The sequence below is a fragment of the Bombus terrestris genome, chromosome 10 (assembly GCF_910591885.1).
Source record: "Bombus terrestris chromosome 10, iyBomTerr1.2, whole genome shotgun sequence".
Classification (NCBI taxonomy): Eukaryota; Metazoa; Arthropoda; class Insecta; order Hymenoptera; family Apidae; genus Bombus; species Bombus terrestris.
The window spans coordinates 8198281-8211821 of NC_063278.1; the positions used below are offsets into that span (position 1 = coordinate 8198281).

The 13541-nt window shown below is 42.4% G+C and overlaps 1 protein-coding gene across 5 annotated transcripts; it reads right to left on the reverse strand.

Moving 5' to 3' along the window:
* Positions 1–237: 237 nt before the first annotated feature.
* On the reverse strand, positions 238–13437 carry LOC100642460 (netrin receptor UNC5B). Of its 5 annotated transcripts, XM_048409177.1 has the most exons (14): positions 13221–13437; positions 12769–13023; positions 9986–10224; positions 9102–9315; positions 5426–5764; positions 4412–4579; positions 3980–4144; positions 2929–2964; positions 2591–2861; positions 2374–2537; positions 1566–2293; positions 819–1207; positions 642–743; positions 238–566 (listed from the first exon to the last, which is right to left on the reverse strand). In XM_048409177.1, the coding sequence occupies exons 2-14, from the start codon at positions 12827–12829 to the stop codon at positions 395–397; spliced, it is 3048 nt and encodes a 1015-aa protein (XP_048265134.1). In that variant the 5' UTR covers positions 12830–13023; positions 13221–13437; the 3' UTR covers positions 238–394. The 5 variants fall into 5 exon arrangements, with proteins under 5 accessions (XP_048265134.1, XP_048265137.1, XP_048265136.1 ...); XM_048409180.1 differs by having other exon boundaries at positions 2374–2522; positions 9986–10200; positions 12769–13437; XM_048409179.1 differs by having other exon boundaries at positions 9986–10200; positions 12769–13437.
* Between the last annotated feature and the right edge of the window lie 104 nt (positions 13438–13541).

Sequence of the window (13541 nt, forward strand, 5' to 3'; positions counted from 1 at the left end):
CAAATTTTCATTGAACTTGTAGAAAAGAGTAATGCTTGTAAAACATTGTGTCTTCGTCTTCATGGTGATTGAGAAAGCCACCAAAAAACTTATACGGTCATACGAGTTACGAATATGAAATTGTAACATATATTTGTTTCGATTTCCTCAACTGCAAATAAAGAAGGGGATAAAAGGAATTTATTACAGACCAGTAATAGGAATGTTTTAGGGCTGTAATGTAGTAAGAACCAGCGCTTACTATAAACGAGCTTTATGTACAAACACGGTCGTTGCCTCTATACAACGTGATTCTACATTGATTCCTCTTATCCATAATATAGACTTCGACTCTCTTATATGTACAAAACATTGTAAAATTATAAACGAATGTTTGCTTAATGGGCAGTGGATGTTAGATCCATGGACCTAGGCGACTTTCGAGGACATTGGCAGCGTCCACGCGTCCCATCAGTCTTAAATGATTCAAAAGATCCGCGAGAGCCGTAGCTTCCTGATGTTTTGCCTCCCAAAGATCCAAAATGTGCTCTGTTGGACTGGATTTTGTTGCAAAGTAATCAACGTATCTGCATAAAATCATCGATAATTGCAACCTTCTGTCTTCCTTCATCGTTTCACAAAAACAGTTAACAAATTCTCACCGATCTACTTGAAGTCTCTGCGCTAACATTCTCCAATCGTTTCCTCGCGCACTTGGCGGATCGAGACACTGACACAACTGTTTTCTTAGCGTCTTAGAAAATCTTCAGCGAATAAAATTATCCAGAATTATTAAACTACGTGTAAATTAAGAAAATAGAAAGGACATCGAGTGATACCTGAATGGTCTGGGAACAATTGATTCGGTCGACCTGTTCGAATTCTTCCCACGCAAAACGATGGATGATTCAGACTTCGTGGCTCTCTTTCCACTAGAAGTATTTCTCTTCATCAAGTCCAGGTCGATTCTCAGGAAAAGCGCATGCTCTTCGAAACCACATTGACAGACTCGCAGCTCAAAGCTGAGCCTTAGATCGCCGACGGTTTTCTCGATCCTGAAGGATCTTCTCACACTGGTTCTCGTCGACGACCAGATTCGACGATGTGGAACCTCTTGACGTTCAACGAACCCGCTTTCTCTGTCTTCTAAGTCGATTCGAAGCGGTGAACCACCTGCTCTGAAGCCTAGCGCTCCGTGGTCGATTCGGGAACCGCCTAATCGTCGTTCCTGTACGAATTTGAGGAATCTCAAGCAACACTTAATGATTTGTAAGTGTTATTTACAAAGTAAAATGGCATCTGAAAAGAATTCTAACAATGGAAAATATGAAATAAACGCTGTATCATAAATGAAGTACCAAATAAATGTATGTTTCATTTCTCCAAAATTTCTCTATAATTGTTGAAACTGTCTTTTTTTTTAACTAACTAGCAAAAAATGAAAAATTAATTGATAAAAAGATATGGTCATGTCTGAATCAAATGAAACGATGTGTAGAAGCAAATTTAGGGTTTAGAAAGTGTCATTTTCTAAACGAACTGTTTGGAGTTTAACCTAACAGTGAGAAATAATGTTAAAAGTCAACCTGTTCCACTACAAGCTTAAAGGCAGCCTTCGTGTCCTCCATTACATGGCACCTGATGTGATCCTTCTCGCGAGACAGAAACACAGCAACACAAATTCTCTTCACTGCTAATCCAGGCGCGACCACAGAATTCTCTCCAGCGACTGCATACACACTAGGACTCTCAGTGACCAAAAACACTCCAGAATGATCTAACTGTGCAAATGGTTGCCCAGGAAGATTTATAGGCTCGCCTCCTAGTGTAAGAATCTTCCTCCATATAGAACCAGAAGCGAGACTAGAACTGGTAGACGAATTGCTCGAGTTGTTAGATTTTGTCTCTAAGTCAAAATCCGTAGACCAGAGACTCAGTTCCCAGTTTCCAGTCCTCAATTCGGCACAGTGTTCAAACTGGAGGATCACAGGCTTCACCAGGTCGATTCCATTCGGACCACAAGCCACTATTGCTGATAGTAGAGTCAAACCAGTTGGTAGAACAGGTCTCAGTGAATCGTCTCCTAGAACGGCCAAGTGTAGACCGTGTCTTCTTCCACGAGAAATGGCTCCTTCTGGGATGGACATCGAAACTCCAACTTCTGGAACCACCAGAAGAGCGCCTTGATCATCGACCACAGCTCTCACGATGAATCCATCTTCGTGGCTTCTGTCGTCTTCTCCAGGTCTCTCCTCGTCGTCGTGGTCGTCGTCGTCCTCGTTGTTGCTCTCCTGGTTCGCCTGGCAGGTGGAACCTAAAGACCAGATATTACCAGGTCCGTTTACTATCTGTTTCTCGATCGTCGTGTTCGAGTTGATGGTACTCGTTTCTTACGAGATGATCGGCCTTCCTCGTTATCAGATAAGCCTCTGCCACGCTGGGAGTTCCTACAGGAGGACCTGGCGACGGAAGAACTAGGCGATGGCCTTGTGGTCGAAGGCAGTGAAAGCTGCGGCACGTCGTAGTGGTGCTCCGAGCAAGATCTGCCATCAGAAAGACTTTCAACGAGGAACAAGCATCGAAATGGGTTTAATTCCTGAGGGTTGTTTACCTAGGCATCCTAGATGCGTTTGACTCGTCTATCACTTGTTCCAGCCTCCTGTCCACAGAAAGAACCGAACGATCGTTCTTCGAGACGACCGATTTAGCTAAATCTTCTGGACGACGAAAGTCTAACCTGGCTATCCCATAAAGGGCTTCTATTCGTTCTTTCCGACGCATAAAACGGAACATGAAGATGAGTAATGATGCCAGAACGATCGCTGCTACGATGAGAGTGATGCAGAGTGCCACTATGTTTCTACGATCGATCGCCCTGGTTGCTGAGGAAAACGACGGCTTTCAAACTGATTTTATATGGGTAGAACTGTTCTGTGCAGTGGAATTTACCTTCCTTGAAGACTCGCGGGTCGTCCTGTCCCAAAGCTGCATGCGATAGCACGAAAAATGTGACTTATTTCATGAATGGACAGACGTGATCTGAGAAAGTCTGAGGAACACGAGTAACTAATTACTTATCCGCGATGTTATAAGCTGAATAGTCGCGGTTGATGTACCATTGTTCTTATTTTCAGACGTACCGACGACTGGATCATAAATCTTGTACGAAAGAAATATAAATGAAGAGTATATGAAAAAGTAAAATGTAAGAGAATAGAAAGAATATATATATATATAACTTTCTTGTACACATTTCGTAGCTATCAGGAGATATAGTGATGAAAACTAGGAATGTATATTTTCCACAATAAAAAAGAAACGTGGGAAATAATGATAGAATAGTTCAAAATGCCTACATAACACAAATTTCGAAAGTTCTTCTAACAAATTTACAAGGATAGCTCGTCTACCTTATTGTAAATATATGAATTATTATTGTAATATCATGAATAGTTATTTCCAGTACAGTATTCTGATGGCCATGTAAAACTCTATAAAAAGTCAATCAAGTTCTCACGAATATACCATTATAAATTCACAAAATTTCTATGCATAATTACAAATTAATAATTTCGACCATTCTGTTAATTCTATTACAGTATTAATTCATCGCGTTCCACGCCGACAATTCATCGGTTGAAAATTTAATTCGACCTCTGCCAACGATGTACCGTCTGTCACTGAACAATGGAAATATTTGCGTCCAACGACCGGTTAATCGAAGGAGGTTACAACGCACGCTTTCGGTCCTATTTGACCCCAGCAAATAAAGGACCAGGGTCTTTCTGCGAGTCATTATTAATTTAAATCGTATCTTTGCGGCTCGCATGGAACCGCGAACGACGACCATCGGACGTGACGCCGGACAAGGGAAGTCCGTTCGCTCGTAATAAATTGTTCGTTGCTGCCCCGGTCACGAGAATATCAAAAAACAAAAAGACACAACGAAAAAGAAGAAGAGAAGCATCGAAAAAAGGAGGCAAACGCAGCTGGAACTCACCACTACATCGATCCATGGAACAAGACTCGACGATGACGTCCTTGCCTTGACAGGGACGACCACCATTGCTCGCCGGGGGGTCGTTGCAAGATCTCCTTCTTACTCTGGAACAATCGAGACCGCATGCGGACCACGAGGACCAGCTTGACCATCTGCCGTCGACCGCTGAAAGCAACGGGTGAACTTGAAAATTCCGATTAAATCTTGGTTATCAGATGTATCCTGCAGCCAACGGGGACCAAATGATTACATCTCGTTGTGTTCTGTGTACGCTTTTGACGACGAGGCTCGTCTTTGATCGTTTCGTCGATGGGACAAGAAACAAGACTGTTTTGAGTTACAGAGAGGAATTACATAGTTGGTTATAGAGACACAGGTATGGAGTGGTATCGTTGTAATTGTTTTGTAATTGGTTGGTTCTGTCGGTCTTACCGGGACAGGAGGGATTGCACTCGACCCTCTGCGTCAGTGGACCTGGACAGGCTTGACCTCCATTCATGGCTGCGGGATTCGTGCACGTTCGTGTTCTCTTTTGTACACCTCGGCCGCAACGGGTGCTGCAGTCTGACCATCCTGACCAGGAAGACCACCCGCCGTTCACTGGAACGTTTTCAAAATGGGTGGAACGTTGTATTGGAAAGGGGTGTCGCGTTTGCAAAAAAAAAAAAGAGAAAAGAAAATAAATGACGAGGTGAAATGGTAATTTGAGCATTAACCCTATAGCATTTCAACCTGCTGCGTTCTATTGTTGAAAGAGTTTCCTCGAATCTTGACTATGTTAGCATATATATATAGGATGATAGACATGTAATATGTATTATTAAATGATGATCATTATAATTGTAATAATCAACAATAATCTTCTTAAGCATATTGGATCATTCACGAGTGAAGCAAGGTCTCACATCCAATTTTTTGAAAATTTAGAAGTATAAAAATTATCAATTGAATCATCAATAACTCAAGAGAAATTTCGCCCTTGAAGTGGTTTGAAAAGAAGCGAACGACGTCTTACTAAGGTAGTAGGCGAAAGAACTAAAGCTATAGAATAGAAAACAATTCATATTTACTCTTCTTGGCGAGATTTCAGATACATTCTCCGATTAGGAAGTTCCGGAACAAACAATAAACGCATTGGAACGTCAGCAAGCGTTTCGACAGAAGTGAACAAAATTACGGGAATCTCATTAAACTCCTTCAGGAACAACAATTAGCATCAGTCCTCTGCCACGAACTTAGACTACAATCTCTCACGCAACACACCACCGATTCCCCCTTATTGTCTACCCAGACTCCGTCTCATTCTCCTACCCCTCTTCCCTGGCCCGTATCTGCGTTACGCTTAATTATCCCTCGATACGCGATCATCGTTTCTAATTACGTTCGCTCTGATCCGCGATTTAATGCAATATTCATGGGTCCCACGGAATGAGCAAGAGGTCTCACCATAAACCGTCAGCACTGCCGGTTCACTGACCCGCCTGGCAGCGATGTTCTCAGCGACGCACGAATAATTCCCCTGATGCCTCAGCTCGGCCTTCCCCAGGATCAGGTGTCCATCTACGGTTTGAACGAAGTTGTTGGCCGCTGTCACGTCGTTGGGGATGCTGTCCGCCATAGAAGAGACCGGAGTGGAGCTGGTCATTGCATCGAGAGGCGTGCCATTCTTCAGCCAGTAGACTTTCGGTTGTGGCACTCCTAAGGGTGGCGTGCAACGAAGTTCCGCGTTTCGGCCAGCTTCCACGGACAGCGAGTACGGCGGCGACAGGAAGTGCTTCTTCAGGTCTGCACACGAGGACCACCGCGCAGTGGCGGGCTTTTTTTAATATTCGTCCGGAAACACGAGGCACGAGAACTCGACGAGACACAAGGGCGCGGGGAAACAGCAGCGAGGGAGCAGGCCACTCAGCGATATTAGGCCGCGTATATAAATGCAAGGGCGCTTTCATGGACCGCGACTCTATGCTCCGCACTCGAGCAGAGCCTCTTTGCACCGGTCAGGAAAAAGATTTTGCTCGATCCGCGAGGGTTGCCATTCTGGATAGCCAACAGCATATTATTCGCTGTGGATCCACGGAAAAATAGACGCTTTTATATCGCGAAGGGAGGGACTGGTAAGCAAGAGCGTGCTCCCGATCCACCGGTTACATTCTTGCCCTCTGTTAGACCGTCTAGACTACCTTTGACCCCGTATCACTATCACGGATGCTTTTAGTACGTTCGTGAATGGGGAGTATGAACCGATTAGATGGAGATCGCGGTCGCGTTGTACGTGGCGTGTTATAATTTGTGGTGCAAATAGGGTGTAAAGAATTCCTTGATTTAAATTAAGTCGAAATTATACGAGAAATTGTTTTGCCTTTTAGAAGAAATAGGACGAATTACAAGTTCATATCCTTTGTAATTCACTGAGTTACAAAGATCGTAATAACATTCATACAAGCGGAAATGAGACGATCTCGCGAATCAATCATAGCGTTCAATCATTAATTTTAATTAGCACATCATACTTCTTCGGTAATTAGATTCTCCAGCTACGATTGTGCGAAAATGAACTACCATAAAGATTAAACTCTCTCATTAAAAGAATGCTTTGTTTTTAAAGCGAACGAGTCCGGACAAACTGGAAAGAGAATGATTTTGTTGTCAGATTTTCCGCGTAATTTCCTCGGCGAGTTTCTTAGGACCCATGCTCGCGTGTTGGTACGCGGTTTCGCCGGGTGCTTTCCAGGAATTTCAGCCGTGAAATTAAGCTGCGTTCTCGCGGCGAATCATCGTTTCGAGGCGTGCAACGAAATTACCGCAGGATTAATCCAAGCTCGATTTCCTCAGGTGGATCGCGGCGCGAAACGACGCCGTGTTTCGCGACGAAACGCCATCACGATCAATAGCGTCCCGCGTATTCAATTTCGAAAGCACGTCCGTTTCCTGTTTGCTCGCAAATACGAATTTAATTCTACGTCCTGTTTGTCTCTCGCGTGTTTGCGCACCGCGACGCGTCTGGCGAAAATTGCTCTTTCGACTCTTGAACTTCCGCCTGTGGCAACTCTCTGTTCGGTTTTATCTGCGCGCGAAGAGAGCGCCGATGGTATCTTCAATCTCTGTGAAGGAAGCGCGGGGATAGGAGAAGCTTGGAGGCTGGTTTTGGAAAGATGATACTGGCTACTTCTGTTTGTTTGAGAGCATGACATGACTTCGTGCTCAAGAAAGTATTTTAGATCCAATATAATGTTTTGAGAACGAAATGTGAGATTTGAATCCTTTGCACTTTAAAAATGTTTCTGTAGGATCGGCCAAATTCAAGATATTTTTATAACGAAGCCTGGTACTCAAGCAAATGTTTTAAATATAATATAGCGTGATGAAGAAAGAATAAGATTGTATCCCTTTGGACTTAAAAAATGATTTCGTATGATCAACAACTTCAACACACTTCTACAGCGAAGATTTTTGCACTGAGAAAGTCAAGAGGTTTGTTCACTAATAGAGTAGCCTTCGTCCAATTTTATTTTTCATCCATGATAAAAATCGATCTGTTCATTTCAATCTGTGCATCCAATTATTTTGTAAACTATAGGTCATCAAAACAAATGTTTCGAACGAAATACGCTATCTAAAAAGAGATATTTGAAAATGTCTCTAACATTTCAAAGTAATCTTTGCTTTCTTCGATACAAACATATATTTTATATTAAGCCTTGAATATACCTGATTGTAAAATGAATTCACCGACTTATAACATATATATTTTTAAAAATCGTTCGATCATTTACGGTCGTCTAAATCTTCCTCATACCAAATAACCAATAAAATCGCCATCAAAAGTAAAATCAGTTCAAAAATCGCAAGTCGTCTCACATTGTTATGCATCTGGCGTCATTGCGGTTCATGGGTTACCGTTCCAATTTGCATGGTAACAATACACCGTTGTTGTCTCCACCCCCACGAAAAAAAGAAGAAAAAGAGAAAAGAGAGGATAAAACAAAGGGTAGTCGAAAGGTAGCGCAACGTTTCTATATTCACAGGTGTTTGCTTTGCAATAGAATATCGATTAGATTTTGGGCTCGGTTTACGCGTCACGAGATATTCGATGAAAACAAGCGAACGCGGCATCCCTCTGCGCCACTACCGACTAACCCTCGCCGACAGCGAAGCTTATGGGAGTGAATTTCGCGGCGGGTATCTCGAAAACCCCTGTTCGAGAGTTGGCTCGCTCTAATCGGGTTAATGAAGTTACATTTTATGGCCGATTCTAGGTGCTAGTTGCTCCCGGCCGTTTTCTCTGCACGACCTAAGTCCTTCTTTCATCGTTCGCTCGAATACGTGCTACAATTGCGAGTTAATTCGTTTTCACCCTCTCTGTGTTCACCCTCGTCGCCCCTTTTTGTTTTGCATTACGTATCTTTTCTCTTTTTTTCGTCATATGGTTGGAATTATGGAGACTATTACTCGACGAACGTTCGTTTCAATTACATCGTAACACCCTGTCTTTAATGGAACAACTCGGTGTAGCAATAAAAGTTTAGTATCAAGCTTTTCAAGAGATATATTTTCGAGAGTTTAATTTGGTAGTAAAAAGAAATTTTCTTTTTTGGAAACTTATTTTGGGAAGAAGATATCTGATTTGGACAAATTGATTGGAGGCTGTCTGATCTGTCAGACTCAATCTACTTCTCTCTATATTGAGCTGGCATTGTATTTATAGTGGAACAAATAGGGGTACCGTGGGGAACGTCGAGCAACTGACCAAATTGAGGCAGAGTAAATTTATTATTTCTGGTATTGAATCATCTATTTATGCGTTACTACCCTCGCGTATTACGTATTCGGTGTCTACTGTACATTATATATGCATGCATTATATCAAATTCGATGAATTATATCCAATGAAATATGCCTTTTCCTATGCAATTATTCACAAAAATCCACGATCCATTCGTAACCATATCTTGAAAAAAGCAAGATTCAATGGAATCCCAAAGACTTTTGCAGGATTCAAGAATCAAGCGTGGAAAGTGGCACATACATGAAAAGGGACGATCGAAAGCTGAGTGACCGAAGAAAAGCTCGAAGAGGAAAAGAGAGAGCGCCGAATGGATAGATTGGAGTGTTCTCTACTTACAAGCGACCTCAACCGTAGCAGGCTGCCCTCGAATCTGACCTGGTCCCGACCATGCCACGCACTCGCACTTGAACCTCTCCCTACCGAAGTACTCCTCGACCTCGTTCCTCGTCACGTTCAACTCGACCTCGACGACCCTCGTTCCGGTACGAGGGTCGACAAAATCCTGGTGCTGCGAACGTTCAGCCCGGTCACCGTTACAGCGAAAATACACCTGCAATGCAGCACGGTTCGAATAAGACGACTAGAATAAGGTAGTAATTGGCGGCGCGTGAAAAGGGTCAGAGACCAACGGTCGTCCACGTGGTGGGTAGAGGTTTTTCGAGTGGTTAATAAGGGCGAAGAGGAAAATGACGGGGCGACGGCGCTTGGACCTGGCCTGTTCCGCGAACAACGTGCGAAACACGGAACCCACCGAGCCAAAAACCTCCTCTTGGATGCAAAAGCGACGACTATTTGCCTCTTTACTACGCCTCTTCGACGCTCTATTTTACGAATTTCATTGTGTAATGGAGAAGCTGTAACTTGGCAGATTAAGGGGCTTATTTGTCGCAAAGGCGTTGTACGATGAACTACTGTAATTTTCAGTTTTTATGAAGGAATTGGAACAAATGTAGAAGGTGGAGATAAGCTGCGGTATGTACTGAATTCTTTAAAGTTTGTCACGTTTTTAGAAGGTATGCTAATGTTACGCGAAAGGAGTTTAACTCTTATTACTATACTCTATTACTAAGGGCAGATGTAGGTTCCATAAAGAAGAAATTTTTCTTCACTATGCTAGCAATGAAATATAATGTCATCTGAAGATTTTCGATTAATAACGATATGTGCCTTCTCTGTATGATAGCGACCTGACCCTAGTGCGACCCTATTATTTTGCGTACCTGAAGAGCGTGTGCTGCGCGGCAATGAAGGGTAGCCGGTTTCCCTTTGACTACGAATGTGTCAACGGGTTCCGCTAGGAAGATCGGCAACGAGCCACCAGCGATAAGATCGATATCGCTGTTTATAGTTGCACTTTCGTAGTCACCATAATCGTAGTCATCTACCGAATAATTTTCTTCGTCATCTTCCTCCGCGTCTTCCTCCTCCTTCGTGTCTAGAAGCAAAGGGTGAAGTTCACCTGAAATTTACGTAAAATTTATATCGTGAATCTTTTGTTTCAACAAATCTCCATCATTAACAATTTTAGATGCTCTGCGATATCAATGGAATGGCATGACAAAAGTGGAATTTAAATGATTAATCTAATTATAGGAAGCCGAGGGAACTTCCCTTGAACCATGAATAAATGATTAAGGCGCTTAACTTTGGCCGCCACAGACGTGAGGAAAAGTGAAAGTTGAAAGAGAATGAAGTAAGCGGCAGTGTAAAGACAGGGACGCTTCTAATTTCATATAGTTTCATGAATCAACTAGTGTTCCCTTTCGTAATCTAATTATTCTAATCGAGAAACAATCGTAGGATCTTTGATGCAAAATCACACATTCCTCTACTTTTTACAGCACTTATAACCTCCATAACATCCTCTGTCTGACTTAATAAATCTATCTAGAACAGTTACTACATGTTCCTATCCATTCAAACAAAATTATAATTCATCGCTATTCTTTTTCTTTTAATAAAAAAATCCAATTACAGAGTATTAAATATGTAACTCCCGAATTTTTCAATAGAAATCTATAATTCTCTAATATAAAAAGTTTATACCATTACAATCGCACGAATTTCATCTACGGTTTCTCCTCCAATTTCGAAGTACCACGTCCTTCAATTCTGTTGCATTTATGCAACTCTGACGAAATATTTCATTATCTGGTCTGTAATGAGTTAACGCATAACTCCACGAACAGCCGATAAAGATCGGACGTCGCAACCGAGTAACACGTGCATGGAGTGCAAAGCGTTAATTCAGCGAGTGAAATGAGCCGTGCTCACCGAGAGATCCGTTCCTCACCGATCATCGTGACTACAGATAACAAGCCAAACGATGTCCGTTCTCGAGCGATCGAATGTTTGTCCCACCTCGACCAAAGCGCGATTCTGCCCACGGTAAATTTAGACGTCGCGCGATGGAAACGGTAAAGCTCGGTTTAACGATGCGTACGGGATTTTACGTCGTGTATCAGTCAGCGGGACCCGCTCGCTTAAGATCTCTTAGTCTTTACACTTGGTCTCCATACCATGTTTCTCTATCTTTCTCTTTTATCCTCGTGATTCGTTCGGTCCGGCTTGCACACACTCTAAGTCACAGCCAGAACTTTATTACCCGGCACGGCTAGGCGATCGCGACTCTTGTTTGACTCGAAGTAGTAAACCGAGAGACGATTATCCTCGCTGTCACACTCGCGGGAAAACATGTCACGATTTCGAGCCAGGGCTTTGTAGAATATCAACGTTGTGCGAGTAAATTCAACCCGCGAATTTATCTCTGTCGCCCGGGGGATGTTTGGACATGTCCGAGGACACTTCGAACGCGACTCTGTGTAAAGTTCTCGCGCGAGTTGTTAACACTGCGGCGGCGAAATGTAAAATGGACGAAATTGTTTCTTTACTTTTAGTATTTCACCACGTACACTGCTAAACCAAAAGTTTCAGTACACTGTATGTTCTATGAAACAGAAGGGTTTGGAGAGAAGTCAGCATAAAATACTGTTATCTTCGGGAACTCTTTTAACAAAAATTCAAAACGTAAAAGTAGATATTTTATTAAATTATTAAATTATTATTAATACATATGATTACGAAGAGCAATAAGAATTTATATATATTTGATAAAAAAAATTATCTCCAAAAATGCACCGATACAAATCTATAAAATTTCTACAAATTCTGAATATTCTGGTGTTTTTTAAAATTTCAAATATCTATAAGCTGACTTGATATTCTGAGTGATTCTTGACAAATTTTACGTTTCTTTCACGATAAAAATCACGAAGAATATTTTTTTATAGGTATTCTGTCGAGATTTTTATGGGAAACGTGCGATTCGTATTCGCGAATTTAATTCGCTCGCTTCATATTTTCGCGATCCTCTTTCCGGGATATGATTAATTGCCTCCGGTGTCGCGGACGCGAGAATCAACGCACCAGTTCATTTACATTCTGCTCAGTTTTTGGTTACGTGTTAATCTTCGCGCCCGCTCGCTGTTAAAACAGCGCATGGAAATTCGCTGGAATTTTTATAATTTCCTGGACTGTGAATTTTCATTATTTTCTTTCTTTTTTGCATTCAGTAATGAAAATTATAGTAAAACATTTTTTGAAGGAACATTTTGAAAAAACATCAGTAACTCTCTATCTGAACTATCGATAGTTAGAAAAGTCGTATTAATCGACCGCTTCTCGAACTAAATCAAGACGTGTCGCGATAAGCAAAGTTCTGGCGAAACACAAATGCAAACGCGACGAAAGTTCGCGACCAAGCAAACACTAACAACTTCATAACAATCGAACAGCCAGACCAAACTCTCGTACCTATGGACAAGGAGCGTTGTTTGATTCGGGGATTTCAAGCACGAAATTCCAAATTCTCGAGCTCGAATTCTCTATTTACCATGGACTCATAAGTCCACGATGAAAAAATGTTGTGCGAAAAATCCGCTGCGAAGTTCGATGCTGTCTATTACAAACCATAAGCCGCGTGGTTAAAATAACTCATCCTTACTCTCGAGAGTGCTGGCGAGGCGTAAAAGCGCCAGAAGCAATATGCTGATCTTTAGCTCCATTCTCGGCTCACATCTCACTGAACCGTTTCCCTCGACCACCGATGAACGAAAACAGCATACGACCACCTTACGCTCCAATCACCCTTCAATTACACGATCAAAAATCCATTCAACTTCATGAATCTTCATTAAAACTTCTATCACCCATTGTCAATCTTATTACCAAACTCTCTCTTCACATCTTCAATTTCTTTCTAAGAATTCCAAATCAAATATCAAAATATCGAACGAACCATAAAGAGAGAAAGAAATTAACAAAATGTCAGAAGAATAGAAAAGTATGAATTCAGAGAGAGGTTGTTCTTTGATCGTCGAAAAAGAGACACGGGCAAAAGAAAAAAGAAAAAAGAGAAGACTGAAGCGGCGTTAATTGTTCGCAGCTTCGAATTACATGACGAATCCGCGCGCGGTACGGTTCGCTGCGCTTCCGTTCGAGCGTGCCGCGTTGTAGCACGAGAAAGATGGGCTGAGAGAGGGACACGTGACCGGCTGCGAGAGACCCCCCGGTGTGCGCGCGATCGACAAACGGAACGAAGAGCTAGCCGAAAGGGGGGAATTCGGAATGGAGTGTTGGCAGCGCACGATCCTCGCCGCTCGGCACGCGGTAGACGACTGAACTTGCCGACGTGCGCGCACCTCTATATATATACATATATACACGTCTCGCTTCGATAGCGTCGCTCTTCTTCATCCCCTTGTCGTCGGGGGTAGT